The sequence below is a fragment of the Triticum aestivum genome, chromosome 1B, assembly GCF_018294505.1.
Source record: "Triticum aestivum cultivar Chinese Spring chromosome 1B, IWGSC CS RefSeq v2.1, whole genome shotgun sequence".
In the NCBI taxonomy this organism is placed as follows: domain Eukaryota; kingdom Viridiplantae; phylum Streptophyta; class Magnoliopsida; order Poales; family Poaceae; genus Triticum; species Triticum aestivum.
The window spans coordinates 401,285,828-401,299,033 of record NC_057795.1 but is presented as its reverse complement, the minus strand read 5'-3'; the positions used below and the strand labels follow the sequence as shown (position 1 = coordinate 401,299,033).

Below are 13,206 nucleotides of genomic sequence, written 5' to 3'. Positions count from 1 at the left end.
CGGAGCAACTTGAAAGGCTGGAGGCAGATGGGGAAGGTGTGTTGCCCAGTGAGGCGTGAGAGGAAGGTGCAGCGGCGGAGGGTGGCCTACCCGCCGTCCATCTTGGCGGCGCCGAAGGGACGGGCTGGATCGACGGAGAGCGGCGGTGCCGCGGCGGCGGCGGCTGGCTTGGGAGGAACCCTAGCTTCTCTGTCGCTGGGTGCGCCTCTCCCGGTGAGACGAGCGAGCGAGAGGACGAGCGAATCGTTTTTCTCGGGGGATCGAGGGAAACTGGCCAGGGGCTGAGCGGTGGCATTTCTTCTGTAAAATGTGCAAACAACAATGGCAACAAAATATACCCTTTCATCTTAAGTGGGCTTCTGCGGGAAGGAGCTCCACCCCCAGCTTATTTTCATTGTGAAGGAGGACGCTGTGAAAATAAGTTAAGCCAAGACCCCCAAACGAGTTCTTTTGGGCTTCTGGCTTATTTTCACAATAAGCTGCCAGAAGCTACAAAAGAATTGGCCCTTAATGGGCTTGCGGCCCCCGCCCCCTTTTTTTTTCTCTGAGATGACGGCCTTTGCTTTCCTACGTGTTGAAATAAAACGGAGCGCCGCCGCCTCCTTCACTCATTTCCAGTGCGGGACATGGCCTCTCAGCAATCCCTGCCGCCGCCGCCGCCGCCGCCGCTGCCGCCTCCGAAGAAGAAGAAATCCCCGCCACCCACTCCCACCACCATATGCGCCCTCGGCGACGACCTTCTGGGCGAGGTATTCCTCTGCCTCCCCTCCCTCCCGAGCCTCGTCCGCGCCTCCCTCACCTGCAGTCCCTTCCTCCGCGCCGTCCGCTCGTCGCCTGCATTCCGCCGCCGGTTCCGCGACCTCCACCCACCCCAGCTCCTAGGAATCTTCCTCAACATCCACGACCCCGCTTTGCCAGCCTTTGCGCCCACCCGCCGCCGCTCCGACGTGGACCACGCCGCCGCCATCCGCGGCGCCGATGTCTTTTTTACCCTGCTCCCTGAAGACGATAACGACCCCGATCCGGAGTGGACAATAGAAGATTGCCGCGATGGATATGTCATTCTCGTGAACTGGCAAATCAAGAAAATGGCCGTCTACGATCCCCTCACACGGGCTCTGGATCTCTTCGCCGTGCCACCGGAGGAGGTCTGCAGCGACATGTACGTTGAGTTCCACATGCTCGCCTCTGAATGCCACAGGCAGTTCCGCATTGTCTCTGTCGCTCATGAAAGGCGGGGGGCGCAAGCTGCCGTGTTCTCATCAGATACCAGAGAGTGGCAGGTTTCCCCGTTTTCGGAGGATGCCAGCCCGCCGGACGATGGTTTGGGTGGTACGATGGTGAATGGGTCTGTTTATTGGACATTTACAAGCGGATCCAATATCCGTGTGCTGAACACTGCCACACTGCAATTCTCAGAAATCAATCCGCCGCTGCATATGGAAGGGCAAGGGGAATTTAAGCCTGGTGAGACCAAGGATGGGAAGCTCTGTTTGGTCTGCGCAGTTAAGCTCATGCTTGTTGTTTGGATCTGGAGACCCGACGATGACGGTGTTGATAAATGGATCCTGGACAAGACAATTTCGCTGCAGGATGGTCTGGATGGTGATGTTGCTCTCAATATTGTGGCGATTATCAGTGGCTTTGTGTATTTTTCTACTTTTTCTGAGATGAATCAGGATTCTTGCTTGTTCATGTCCTACTGCTTTGAAACAGAAAAGCTGAATAAGCTCTGTCCTGTCACTCACTCTTACCATTCCTATCCTTACATCATGGGGTTCCCTCCTTCATTGGTATGCAATAAGGTGAACCCTCAATCTGATGAGGCTTGACTAGGCCGAAGAAGAAAACTGGACCAGAGAATGTTACTTTCTCGCTAGAGTAAAACCAAGATGCCCCATTGTTGTTGGGAATTGTTAGTCATTTGTGTAACCCAATCATATATCATTGTAGCTGACACAATATTGTTTTTTGTAACTAGAAAGTAGCTGAAGCTTACTTCTATGCTTGGAAGAAGTATTCTATGGGGATTAACAATGTTTCCTTAATACCAAATGGGAACTCAGATGGTTCTCAGTTACTTTTAGCTAGATTCTTAAATTCTCTTGCGTGCATATACATGAAAAAACATCTTCAGTTAGCTCTCTGTCCTTTGTAGAATGCTAATAATGTAAATGTTAAGCAACGTGTTGACCTAACTATGTATTTATAACCTTCACTGTATCAATAGAATTAGGCAAAGATACAACTTGCAAGATCAGTTTATAATTGACATAAATGAAGCTAGATTTTATTTTGCATTATTTTGCTCAAGTATACATAGTTGGATCCTATCAGTGTAACTGGTCATTTGGAAATATTGTGTCGGCCTAGCTATTTGGAGCAGGTCCAGGCTTGCAGTTCTGATGATCAAGGGCGAGTTTAAGCGTCTTCTAAGCACGCCATGCTCCATGAGGACTGATATTGCAGTTTGAAACACACATTTGAAATTTGCTCAAGCTACTGTTGCCCAATCAACCCCAAGGACTCTGCTGCCCACCTCCTGAAGATACCGCTCCCTCCAAACCTTGAATCACTTGGTATGCAACTGCGTTATGCTGCATAGATGGAGTTCATGTAGAATGTTGTGACAGTGGGATTCCTAATTAGAGCGCTAATTCCCCATTTTGCATCCCATTACATGCAATGCTATGGTTTTCATGCCAACCGCAGTGCCTGCTCTGCTAAGCTGAACGGTTTTGCTGTATGCCAGTTTTATCTTGGCCTAATTTCAAGAACTTGTAGAACTCATCGCATGGTTGACCATAGTTGATTGATCTTTCAGGTCAATGGTACACATCTTTTTGTAATATTTCCCGTGTGTTGTAGACTATTGACAGACTGCAATCTGAACGCTGTAGTTATCTCAAAATCGAGCTGCCGCTGCACCTCTCGAAATAGGCTTTCGCAGCTGCCGCTGCACCTGGAAGGGTAAGAAGCTCTGTAACGTTTGTGTTTTTCAACTTATGCTTGATGTCGGGGTTTGGAGACCTGGCGTCTGGCGATGACGATTTGTAGAGATGAATGCTGGGCAAGACATTTCCACTGTTTTGGGCCAATTAATCATGTGAATATTCAGTGTTCAGTGCTGGTGGTGGATCATTTTGCACTGAAGACTGACAATTATTGATGGATTGGTGCACTTGTCTACTTGCCGTGAGAAGGATCGTAGTTTACCTTGTTGGTTCCTACTCCCTCCGTCCGGAAATACTTGTCATCAAAATGGATGAAAATGGATGTATCTAAAACTAAAATACATCTAGATACATCTATTTCAATGACAAGTATTTCCGGACGGAGGGAGTATAACTTTATCCTACGGTTTTTACCGATGTCTTTTGGTTCTGTAGATGCAATCCTTATTAGATTTACTCACTAAATCAACAACCCCTCTGCTATCAGTGCACAATTGATGACATGTTCTGATATTTTGGTTTTTGAAACTACCTGGTGTTATCGCACTGCTGACACCCGTATGCTACATGTGGACTTCGATTTCGTTGATAAACAAACCCAGGTCTCCGGAATTCTTCTGTGTACTGGAAGTGCTGTATGCACTCTGATATTTGCGATTTCTCAGCAGAAAGACTCAACTGAATTTTCCACACCAAACAGCACTAGGCTTCTGGTTAATATTGTTATGGGAGAAACCGATACAAAGTTAATGGTCGGCATTCTCAGATCATGTAATAATTAGAATAATTTCATCTTGCCTTTTTTTTTGAAGATCAATCTTGTGGGTCAAACACTTAGTCTAAATTTACCATGTTCTATTTGCAAAGCGGAATATTGTGCTTTTAATCCGAGAAGTCAAAATGGATTCCGGGTTACATGGAGCTCTTTTTATTTAAAATATATATTTTTTAAACCTTCAAAAAATCTGCATGTGCATAAAGATGTGTAGTATGTACATACAAAATATCAATATACGTGCATCTTTTGCTTTTCTTGGAGCTGCAAATTTGACATTTATGTGTAGCTTACAATTTTTGGAAGTTTTATATATCTGAAACTTCTAAATATTTTCTTTCCACTTTTTGAATACCGGGCTCTATGGAGCCCAGTGTCACGTCCTAGGGGCGGCGAGGTTCGCCGGAGTAGTGATCGGAGATGGAGGAGAAGACCTAGATCGGGAGAGCGAGGTAGGAAGGTAGGAGAAGGCAGCGAGAGGATAAGATTCAGAATTTCATTTCAAATGATCGATGCCTTCTTACAGAAGTCGACCGTTGCTTATATATGCACAGTTCGATTACAGGCCGGGCCGACCCACTACTCAACGCCCACACACGCACCCAAGGCCCACTTGCAACTTGAATTACCCGCCCTCTTCTCCTGTCCTCTGCTTGCCGCCGTCCCTGACTGTCGTCAGTGCCTTGGTACTGACAGTACCCTCCCCTGAAACGCCAGCGTGTCCCCATGCTGGTGCATTCGGATACCTGGAACGGAGCACCTGGTAGTCCTCCCACGTAGCGTCGGCTGCGGCAAACTTGGTCCATTTGATCAACACCTGAAGGTGCGTTGCATTGCCCTTCTTGACCAGTCGACGATCCAGAATTTCCTCAGGTTGAATCTCCGGATCAGACAAATCGAGCGGTGCTGGCAGGGTAGTGAACACCGGCGTGTGATCAGGCACATGTTCTTTCAGTTGAGAGATGTGGAAAACCGGATGCACAAGGCTCCCACGCGGCAGTTCCAGTCTGTATGCTGCTTGACCAAGCTTGGAGAGGATTTTGAAGGGGCAAAAATACTTAATGGCTAGTTTCGGGGAGGGGCAATTGACCACTGAAGACTGTGCATAGGGTTGGAGTTTCAGATAGACCATCTCCCCTTCGATGAACTGTCTGTCAGTTCGTTTGCGATCTGCAAACTCTTTGTATTTGCTTTGAGCTCTAGCTAGCTGTTCTTTGAGTGTTGCTGTGTGTTCAGTATGTATAAACAACCACTGTTGTACATCAATATTGTGAGACTGAGCTGGACTGTACACTTGTCGCACATGTGGCTCATACCCATATAGAGCCTTGTAAGGAGTGCATCCCAAAGTAGAGTGGTAAGTGGTATTGTACCAGAATTCTGCTTGAGATAGCCAAGAAGCCCACTTAGCTGGAGAGGCATGAACAGCACACCTTAGATACATTTCAAGGCACTGGTTCACCCTTTCTGTTTGCCCATCTGTTTGAGGATGGTATGCAGTGCTCATTTGCAACTCAGTGCCCCACACTCTGAATAGCTCCTTCCAAAATGAGCTGGTGAATATCTTGTCCCTATCTGAAACTATGAACAGCGGCAGACCATGCAACCTGACCACAGTATTGAGAAATACTTTTGCTACTGATGCTGCTGTGAAAGGATGTTTCAGTGGAATGAAGTGGCTCACCTTGGTGAAACGGTCCACAACTACTAGAATAGCATTGTAGCCTTTTGATTTGGGTAAACCTTCAATGAAATCCATGTTGATTGCTTGCCAAGGATCATCTAGAACAGGTAGAGGTTGCAGCAAGCCTGGTACTTTGCAGTGTTCATGCTTGGCTTGCTGACACACATTGCATTGTTTCACAAAGTTCTCCACATCTTTTTTGATACCATACCAGGAGAATAGCTGTTTCACCTTGTGGTAAGTAGCTAACATACCTGAGTGTCCTCCTATGGGAGAAGAATGGAAGGCCTGAATCAGCTTGGTTTGCAATCCAGAGTTGGCTCCCACCCAAACTTTCCCTTCTTGTTTAATGAGGCCTTCCTGTAACTGAAACCCTGGGCAAGCCTGACTGTCCAGAGCTAACTTGGTGAGCATTGTTTGTGCAACAGGGTCCATAGTATAAGAATTCAACACTTCCTGTATCCAGACAGGTTTACTGGTAGACAAAGCTTGAACTGGAAATAAATGTGCCACTCTGGACAGGGCATCTGCAGCTGTATTTTCAACTCCTCTTTTGTATTGGATAGAGAAATCTAGCCCCACTAGCTTAGTCATAGCCTTTCTTTGAAGATCAGAAGTTAAATTTTGATCTCCAAGGTGGCATAAGCTCTAATGGTCAGTCTTGATCACAAATGGAGCTCTGGATAAGTATGATCTCCACCTGTCAATGGCCATCATGATAGCCAAAAATTCTTTTTCATATATGGACACTTTTTGACTGTTTACTCCTAGAGCTTTACTGTAGTAAGCAACAGGGTGGCCTGATTGTGTGAGCACTGCACCAATGCCAGTATTGCAAGCATCTGTCTCAATGGTGAAGGTTTTGTTGAAATCTGGTAATGCCAATACAGGTGTTGTGGCCATAGCTTGTTTGAGGGACTGAAATGCAGTGTCAGCATCTTTATTCCACTGAAATGACTGTTTCTTCAGTAAGGCTATGAGAGGCTTAGCTAACAGACCATAGTTTTGAACAAACTTTCTGTAGTAGCCAGTGAGACCTAGGAAACCCCTCAGTTCAGTGACATTGGTGGGAGTTGGCCAATCTAACATTGCAGCAGTTTTTGCAGGATCAGTGCTTACTCCTTTGTCAGAAATAATGTGACCAAGGTACTCCATGGACTGCTGTGCAAAAGAACACTTGCTTTCCTTCACCACCAAATTGTTTGCTTTCAATGTATCAAACACTGATTGAAGATGAACTATGTGTTCCTCTAAAGTACCACTGAAAACCAATATGTCATCCATGAAAATTAAGACAAACTTTCTGTTAGAGCCTTTGAATATGTAGTTCATAAAGCACTGAAATGTAGCTGGTGTTGTGGCTAGGCCAAAGGGCACCACCTTGAACTGGTACTGTCCATTGTGAGTTTTAAAAGCTGTTTTGAACTCATCTGCTTCTGCCATACGAATTTGGTGATATCCTGACTTGAGATCCAACTTAGAAAACCATTTAGCTCCCCCTAATTCATCCAACAGCTCATCAATGACAGGCAGAGGAAATTTGTTCTTAATAGTGACCTCATTCAGTCTTCTATAGTCCACACAAAACCTCGAGGTGCCATCTTTCTTCTTGACTAGCAGAACAGGTGAGGCAAAAGGACTTAAACTGGGTGTAATAAGACCTGACTGTAGCATTTCAGACACTTGTCGTTTAATTCCATCATTTTGCTGTGGGGAGTACCTGTAAGGCCTGCAGTTTACAGGAACTGCTCCAGATACAAGATGTATTTCATGATCAAATTCCCTCTGTGGAGGTAGGGTTTTGGGATCATTGAACACACCTTTGTTTTCTTGGAGCACTTGCTGAACTTCTTCAGGTATTTCAGAACGAGGACTGACAACCATATAATGTAGCATAGCTGTTGCCCATATTTCATTTCCCTTTTCCCACTTTTTGAGTTGTTCCATTGATACTTCCTTAATTGTTTCTGTTCTAGCTGGCAGTACCCCTTGCAACCTGACAGTTTTCTGCTGATATTCAAACTGAATCCACTTCTCAGCCCAGTGGCATTGCATCACACCCCATTTCTCTAGCCAATCCATTCCTAGGACAATATCATATCCTCCTAGTGGAAGCACTTGCATGGCACTATAAAAACTATGCCCCTGAATCCACCAGGTCAGTTCAGGTACAAACTTGGTGCAATCCACCAGTCCTCCATTTGCTACTTTCACTTGCATGGGTTTCTTCATTGTCTGGGCAGGTACTGCAACTCTGTCCAACAATGCTTGGTCCACAAATGTATGAGTGCTCCCTGAATCCAGCAGTATTAACACCACCTGATTTCCAATCAGAGCCCTGAGATGAATGGTTTTGGGATGGGATGATCCAGACAGAGCTGTGTCAGAGATGGTGGCACACTCTTCCTGGTAGTTGTCCACTAAGGCATCCAGCACTGCATCTAATATAATTTCATGAGGATCTACCAGCTCTGCTGCTTTCAAATGAGCTGCAGGTGCAGCTGTGGGTTTACAGGCATGACCTGGGGCATACTTCTCTCCACATCCATAGCATAACCCATTTGCTCTGTGATACTCCTTAAGTTGTTTTGCCTTCCACAATTCCCCCGGAGCAAAACTCTGCTTATTTTCATTCCTGGTAACTGAATTTTTTGAATATGTTGATTTGAAGTATTTCTGTTGCTGTGTCAATCCCTCCTGTACCACTGCATACATAGCGGCCAACTGCACCGTTGCTGGTAGCTGTATTTCCACGGCTGCACGAAGCTCTTCCTTCAGCCCCATAACAAAACGAGTGACCAGGAAGGTGTTGCTGATGGTCGGCTCATAGAGCCTGATGTGATAAACTAATTGCTGGAACTGCTGTTTATATTCATCCACTGAACCACTTTGCTTGAGCATCATTAACTCTTTCATCCTTTCTCTATGTATATTCACATCAAATTCCTGTAACACTGCAGCACAAAACTGTTCCCATGTATGAAAGGCACTCTGCTGTTTGAACGCCTGATACCAGTGTGCTGCATTGTCAGTGAGGTACAGAGAATCAGACGTGACTCTGAAATTATCCGGGATGTGGTACAGACGAAAAAAGGCCTCGCACTTGTCCAACCAGATCCTAACATCCGTGCCATCAAACCAAGGGAAATCCATCTTAGGCATCCATTGTCGTCTGCTCGATTGATCCTCTGTTCCCTGAACTGCCGCGTAATCAATTGGGGCTGGAGGATGTACCTGGGAGAAACGCAGAGGCAGACGTGGTGGTGGCCCTGGCATGGCACCCAAAATGTCGTTCGTCACTCCTGAGGCTGTTGGGGATGAACTCTCGCCAAATTCGTGCGGCATGGGCTGCTTCCCCAGGTGAACGGCGTGCGCTTGCTCTTGCTGAACCTTGCCCAGGGCGTCACACGAGAGGTTCACCTTCATCTGGACCTGGTCGATGCGGGCCGACTGCTCGGTGAGCTTGGCGTCGAGGGCTTCGAGCTGTGCGCTGATGCCGTCGACGACCGTCAGCTTGCTCTACGCCGCATGCAACTCGGTGAATTCCTGCAGCATCCGCTCCTGCAGTGCCTCCATCTCGTCCGCGAGGAAGCGCGTCTGCGGGTTCGGCTTGAATGTCGTCATCGCGGCTCGTTTCCCCCCAAATCAACCCACCTCAGGTCGGGAATTACGCAAATCAACCGAAAGGGGATCCGCGACCGTCGCCTTGGATTTGCCGGGTACGATTCAGGAAAAAATCGGGCGCGGCGGAGCGACGGCTCTGATACCAGATTGTCACGTCCTAGGGGCGGCGAGGTTCGCCGGAGTAGTGATCGGAGATGGAGGAGAAGACCTAGATCGGGAGAGCGAGGTAGGAAGGTAAGAGAAGGCAGCGAGAGGATAAGATTCAGAATTTCATTTCAAATGATCGATGCCTTCTTACAGAAGTCGACCGTTGCTTATATATGCACGGTTCGATTACAGGCCGGGCCGGCCCACTACTCAACGCCCACACACGCACCCGAGGCCCACTTGCCACTTGAATTACCCGCCCTCTTCTCCTGTCCTCTGCTTGCCGCCGTCCCTGACTGTCGTCAGTGCCTTGGTACTGACACCCAGGAGCTAGATTGATGTTCCCGCTTTTAACCTTCATTCTCTTGATCACGTTGTTGTATAACCAAAGATATACACTATGAAATGTACGACCAATTATTTTTCACCACCACAAAGATTGTGGTGTTCCTCGGTTGGACATTTTCTTCTTTTCAAACTAATTCCAGACATAGTCCGGGCGGCCCACTTTAGTTCCCATAACTATGGTTTCCTCTTCCCTTTCACTGACACTGGTGCTATGCGATGTGAATGTGTGGTGCTTCTGGCTTGGTGTCTTCCGTGCTCGTTTGAAGCCAGTCGGGATTCTCTCACCCCTCCTTGGGTGGGTCATGCTGCATCGCTTGATTGCTGGAGGGCACTAGGAGGTCGCAGTGTGGAGCGGTTCTCCTTCGATGACAACCGTTGATGGTTGGGCATGTTGGGGTTGTATGTTTTTGTTTCAAGTTTCCACCGCTAGGTCAGCCGATGGGGAGTTTGCCCCCTTTGCATCTGGTTTTCCCGACTTTTTTCTAATTAATTGGATAACTCTCTTCTTCTTCAGTAAAATGTAGGAACTCACATACTTTTTGAAATTATAAGTCGAGACATAGAAAACTCAATTGCATGGACTAATCAAGTACACATACATAAATCTCCACAACTGATACATCATATCATTAAAGCGTTAAATCCTCAGCGTCCTTTTCCTGTTGTTTTGACAATATACAGATATATCCATCTAGGGTTTTCTTGCCTCTTGGCTCTTGTCGGCGCGCCGGTCCGCCTCATCTTCTATGGTCCTTGGATCATGGAGGCACGGTGGATCCGGCCCTTGCCGGCGGGAGGGCTCCGTTTTTAGATGTTTTTCCGAGTTTTGTTAGGATTTGTGCCATGTTGAAGAAGATGAGGCGACGGCGGCTTCTTGAAGATGGAATAAGGTCCTCCCCGCCAAGCCCTCATCCCGGCGATGTTTCAAGCATCGTCGGAAGACGTGTGGAGGTTTATCTCCGGCGAATCTCGTGGGATCCGGTCAGCGTTTGTCTTCGGTGGATCCGACGGGATCCGGTCTTCGTTCGTCTACGTGTGTGTGTCTGCAGGTTGGATCATTTCGGTCTATGCTTCTCTTCATCGACGGCGGTTGTTGTTCTGGTGCGCTGGTCTTATGGGGCCTTAGCATGACGACTTCCCGACTGTTTATTACAACAATGTTTGTCCGGCTTCAATGAGGAAGGAATGATGACGGCGGCGCGCCTTCGGCTCGCTCCGGTACTTGTAGTCGTCGCTAGATGGTCTACGGACCTAGGATGTAAATTTTACTTCTAGTGCTCTTAGTACTACCTTGACAGTTGATGAATAGATCGAAAGTTTTTTCGCAAAAAAAAAAGTGCACATACATAAAAAAAAGGGGTAAACACACTTTCACGCACATTGCATAAAATTGGTGATATTGGGAAATCGCACTTAGAGTTTGAGCTATATTGCCTCGATTATTCTTTGCGCCATCTCGGTGAGCAATATCACTTTATTCTGCCACTCATGGCTAGCCTCACATGTATCCAAAGTACTGCCGAGAGGCAGCTGCCCTGCCGCACAAACTGCTTACTGATTCATATTGCTAATGATAGTGTTTGTGAAAATTCAAGAGCCAGCTGCCCTGCCGCACAAGCTAATTGCTTCATACTGTATTGCTCACGGTAGTGTTTATGAAAATTCAAGAAAAGCTGAACTTTGCTTTGTGCCCCCTCCTGTTCTCATTTGCTTTTGAAATGTCGACAAGTAGTACTCCGTAAAATTTAATGGAGTCATCTCGCATTCGTTTGCACCGACGCGTGGGCTTCGGCAAGGCGACACTTTATCCCCATATTTGTTTCTCTTTGTTGTTGATGGTCTTTCCGCTCTAATTAGCCAAAGTATCGATCTTGGGAACATATCACCGGTGAAAATTACTAGAAGGGCTCCAGGGATTTCTCATTTGCTTTTTGCGGATGACATCTTGCTTTTTTCTAAAGCTTGTGACCAGCAGGCCGCCCATGTCAAGAATATGTTAGAGGTTTATGAACATGGTACGGGGCAGTTCATCAACCCGGCCAAGTGTTCTATCTTAGTGGGCGACTCTTGTCCTGTAATGTCATGCAAGAGATTAAGGGAATCCTTCAAGTTGAAACAATTGGGTTTGAGGACAAATACCTTGGACTTCCCACTCCAGATGAGAGAATGACTAAAGGAAAGTTTCAGAATCTCCAAGCTAAACTCACCAAGCGTTTGTTTTCCTTTGATGGCCATCCAACTCAAGTTGGGAAAGAGATTCTAATAAAATCAGTTGCACAAGTCATCCCTAATTATTTAATGAGTGTCTTCAAGTTACCCCTTGGGGTTTGTGATGATCTTAACCGCATGATTCGCAATTATTTTTGGGGTGCGGAGGAGGGGAAGAGGAAGACACACTGGTATGCTTGGGATAAAATAACTAGACCGAAATGCCAAGGTGGTCTGGGCTTTCAAGACTTCAGATTATTTAATCAAGCGTTACTAGCCCGCCAGGCTTGGCGGCTCCTTGCTTATCCAGATAGCCTGTGTGCACAACTACTTAAGGCAAAATACTACCCGAACGGTAGATTGGAGGACACAGTCTTTACGGGCAATCCTTCGTCTACTTGGCAGGGTGTGTGCCATGGTCTTGAACTATTGAAAAAGGGATTGTGTGGAGGATTGCAAATGGTGAAAAAGTAAGGATTTGGCGTGATAGATGGATTGCCCGTGTACCCACTGGTGGTCTCATATCGCAAAAAGGACGATGTAGATACAAATGGGTTTCTGAGCTGATGGACCACAATGGTTGTTGGGACAGCGCAAAACTAGCCCAGTTTTTTCTCCCAGTTGACATTTGTGAGATCCAGAAAATTCGCCCGTCACTTCGTCTTCGTGAGGATTTCATTGCCTGGGCACCAGAGAAATCAGGCTTATTCACTATCAAGAGTGCTTATTTTTTTCCGAAACGGAGGCATAAGATTTGCCTCATCTATTAAATAAGGAGAGAATAGAATTTAGAGTTTTACAGGACACCCCATACAAGCGACATGACAATTACTCACATATAATGATAGTCCCTAGCTTCTTGGCGCCGGCAGTAACCCATAACTTTGCCTCACCAATGATGGTTTGGAGGAGAATAGGTGGTGGCGCAAATTTTTGCCGAAATACCCTAGCATTTCGCTCGTTTCAAATGGTCCAAGAGGTGAGCATGACGAGAGAGGACATGGCATGCCAATTTGGGTTTCGGTCATCGGTACGCTTGACCCACCACTCCTTGACGGATTCATCAAGATGCCAATCGGGAATGTTGATGTGAGGTAGCCCAAGCTTCTCGATGATAGATCTCCAAAGCCTAAGAGTGTAACGACACTTGAAGAAGAGGTGTGGCCCCGTTTCTTGCTCTCTCTTGCATAGTGGACAAAGACCACAATTTACCCAACCACGCTTCTCCAATCGATCGGCGGTCCAAATTCGGTCTTGCAGGGCAAGCCACGCAAAGAATTTTACCTTAGGGGGTGCTCAAGCCTTCCAAACCATACGGTCCATGGGAGAGAGAGAGTCAATCCAAGGAACAGAGCCTTCTACGCAGTGGCCGCCGAGTAGATCCCATCGTTCGCATGTTTCCAAGTAATGTCGTCTTCGGCTTGGTCGTCAAGGGGGAAGTCATGAATAAGCATCCAAAGAGTGAA

At 46.8% G+C, this 13,206-nt stretch overlaps 1 protein-coding gene across 1 annotated transcript in view; it reads left to right on the top strand.

Moving 5' to 3' along the window:
• Nucleotides 1–2,086, top strand: part of LOC123127357 (uncharacterized) — a 33,830-nt gene extending 31,744 nt beyond the window's left edge. The window contains exon 2 of the mRNA XM_044547011.1: nt 1,284–2,086. Coding sequence (XP_044402946.1) covers nt 1,284–1,832 — 549 coding nt within the window. The 3' untranslated portion in view covers nt 1,833–2,086. The remainder of the gene's footprint in view (nt 1–1,283) is intronic.
• Nucleotides 2,087–13,206: the final 11,120 nt, after the last annotated feature.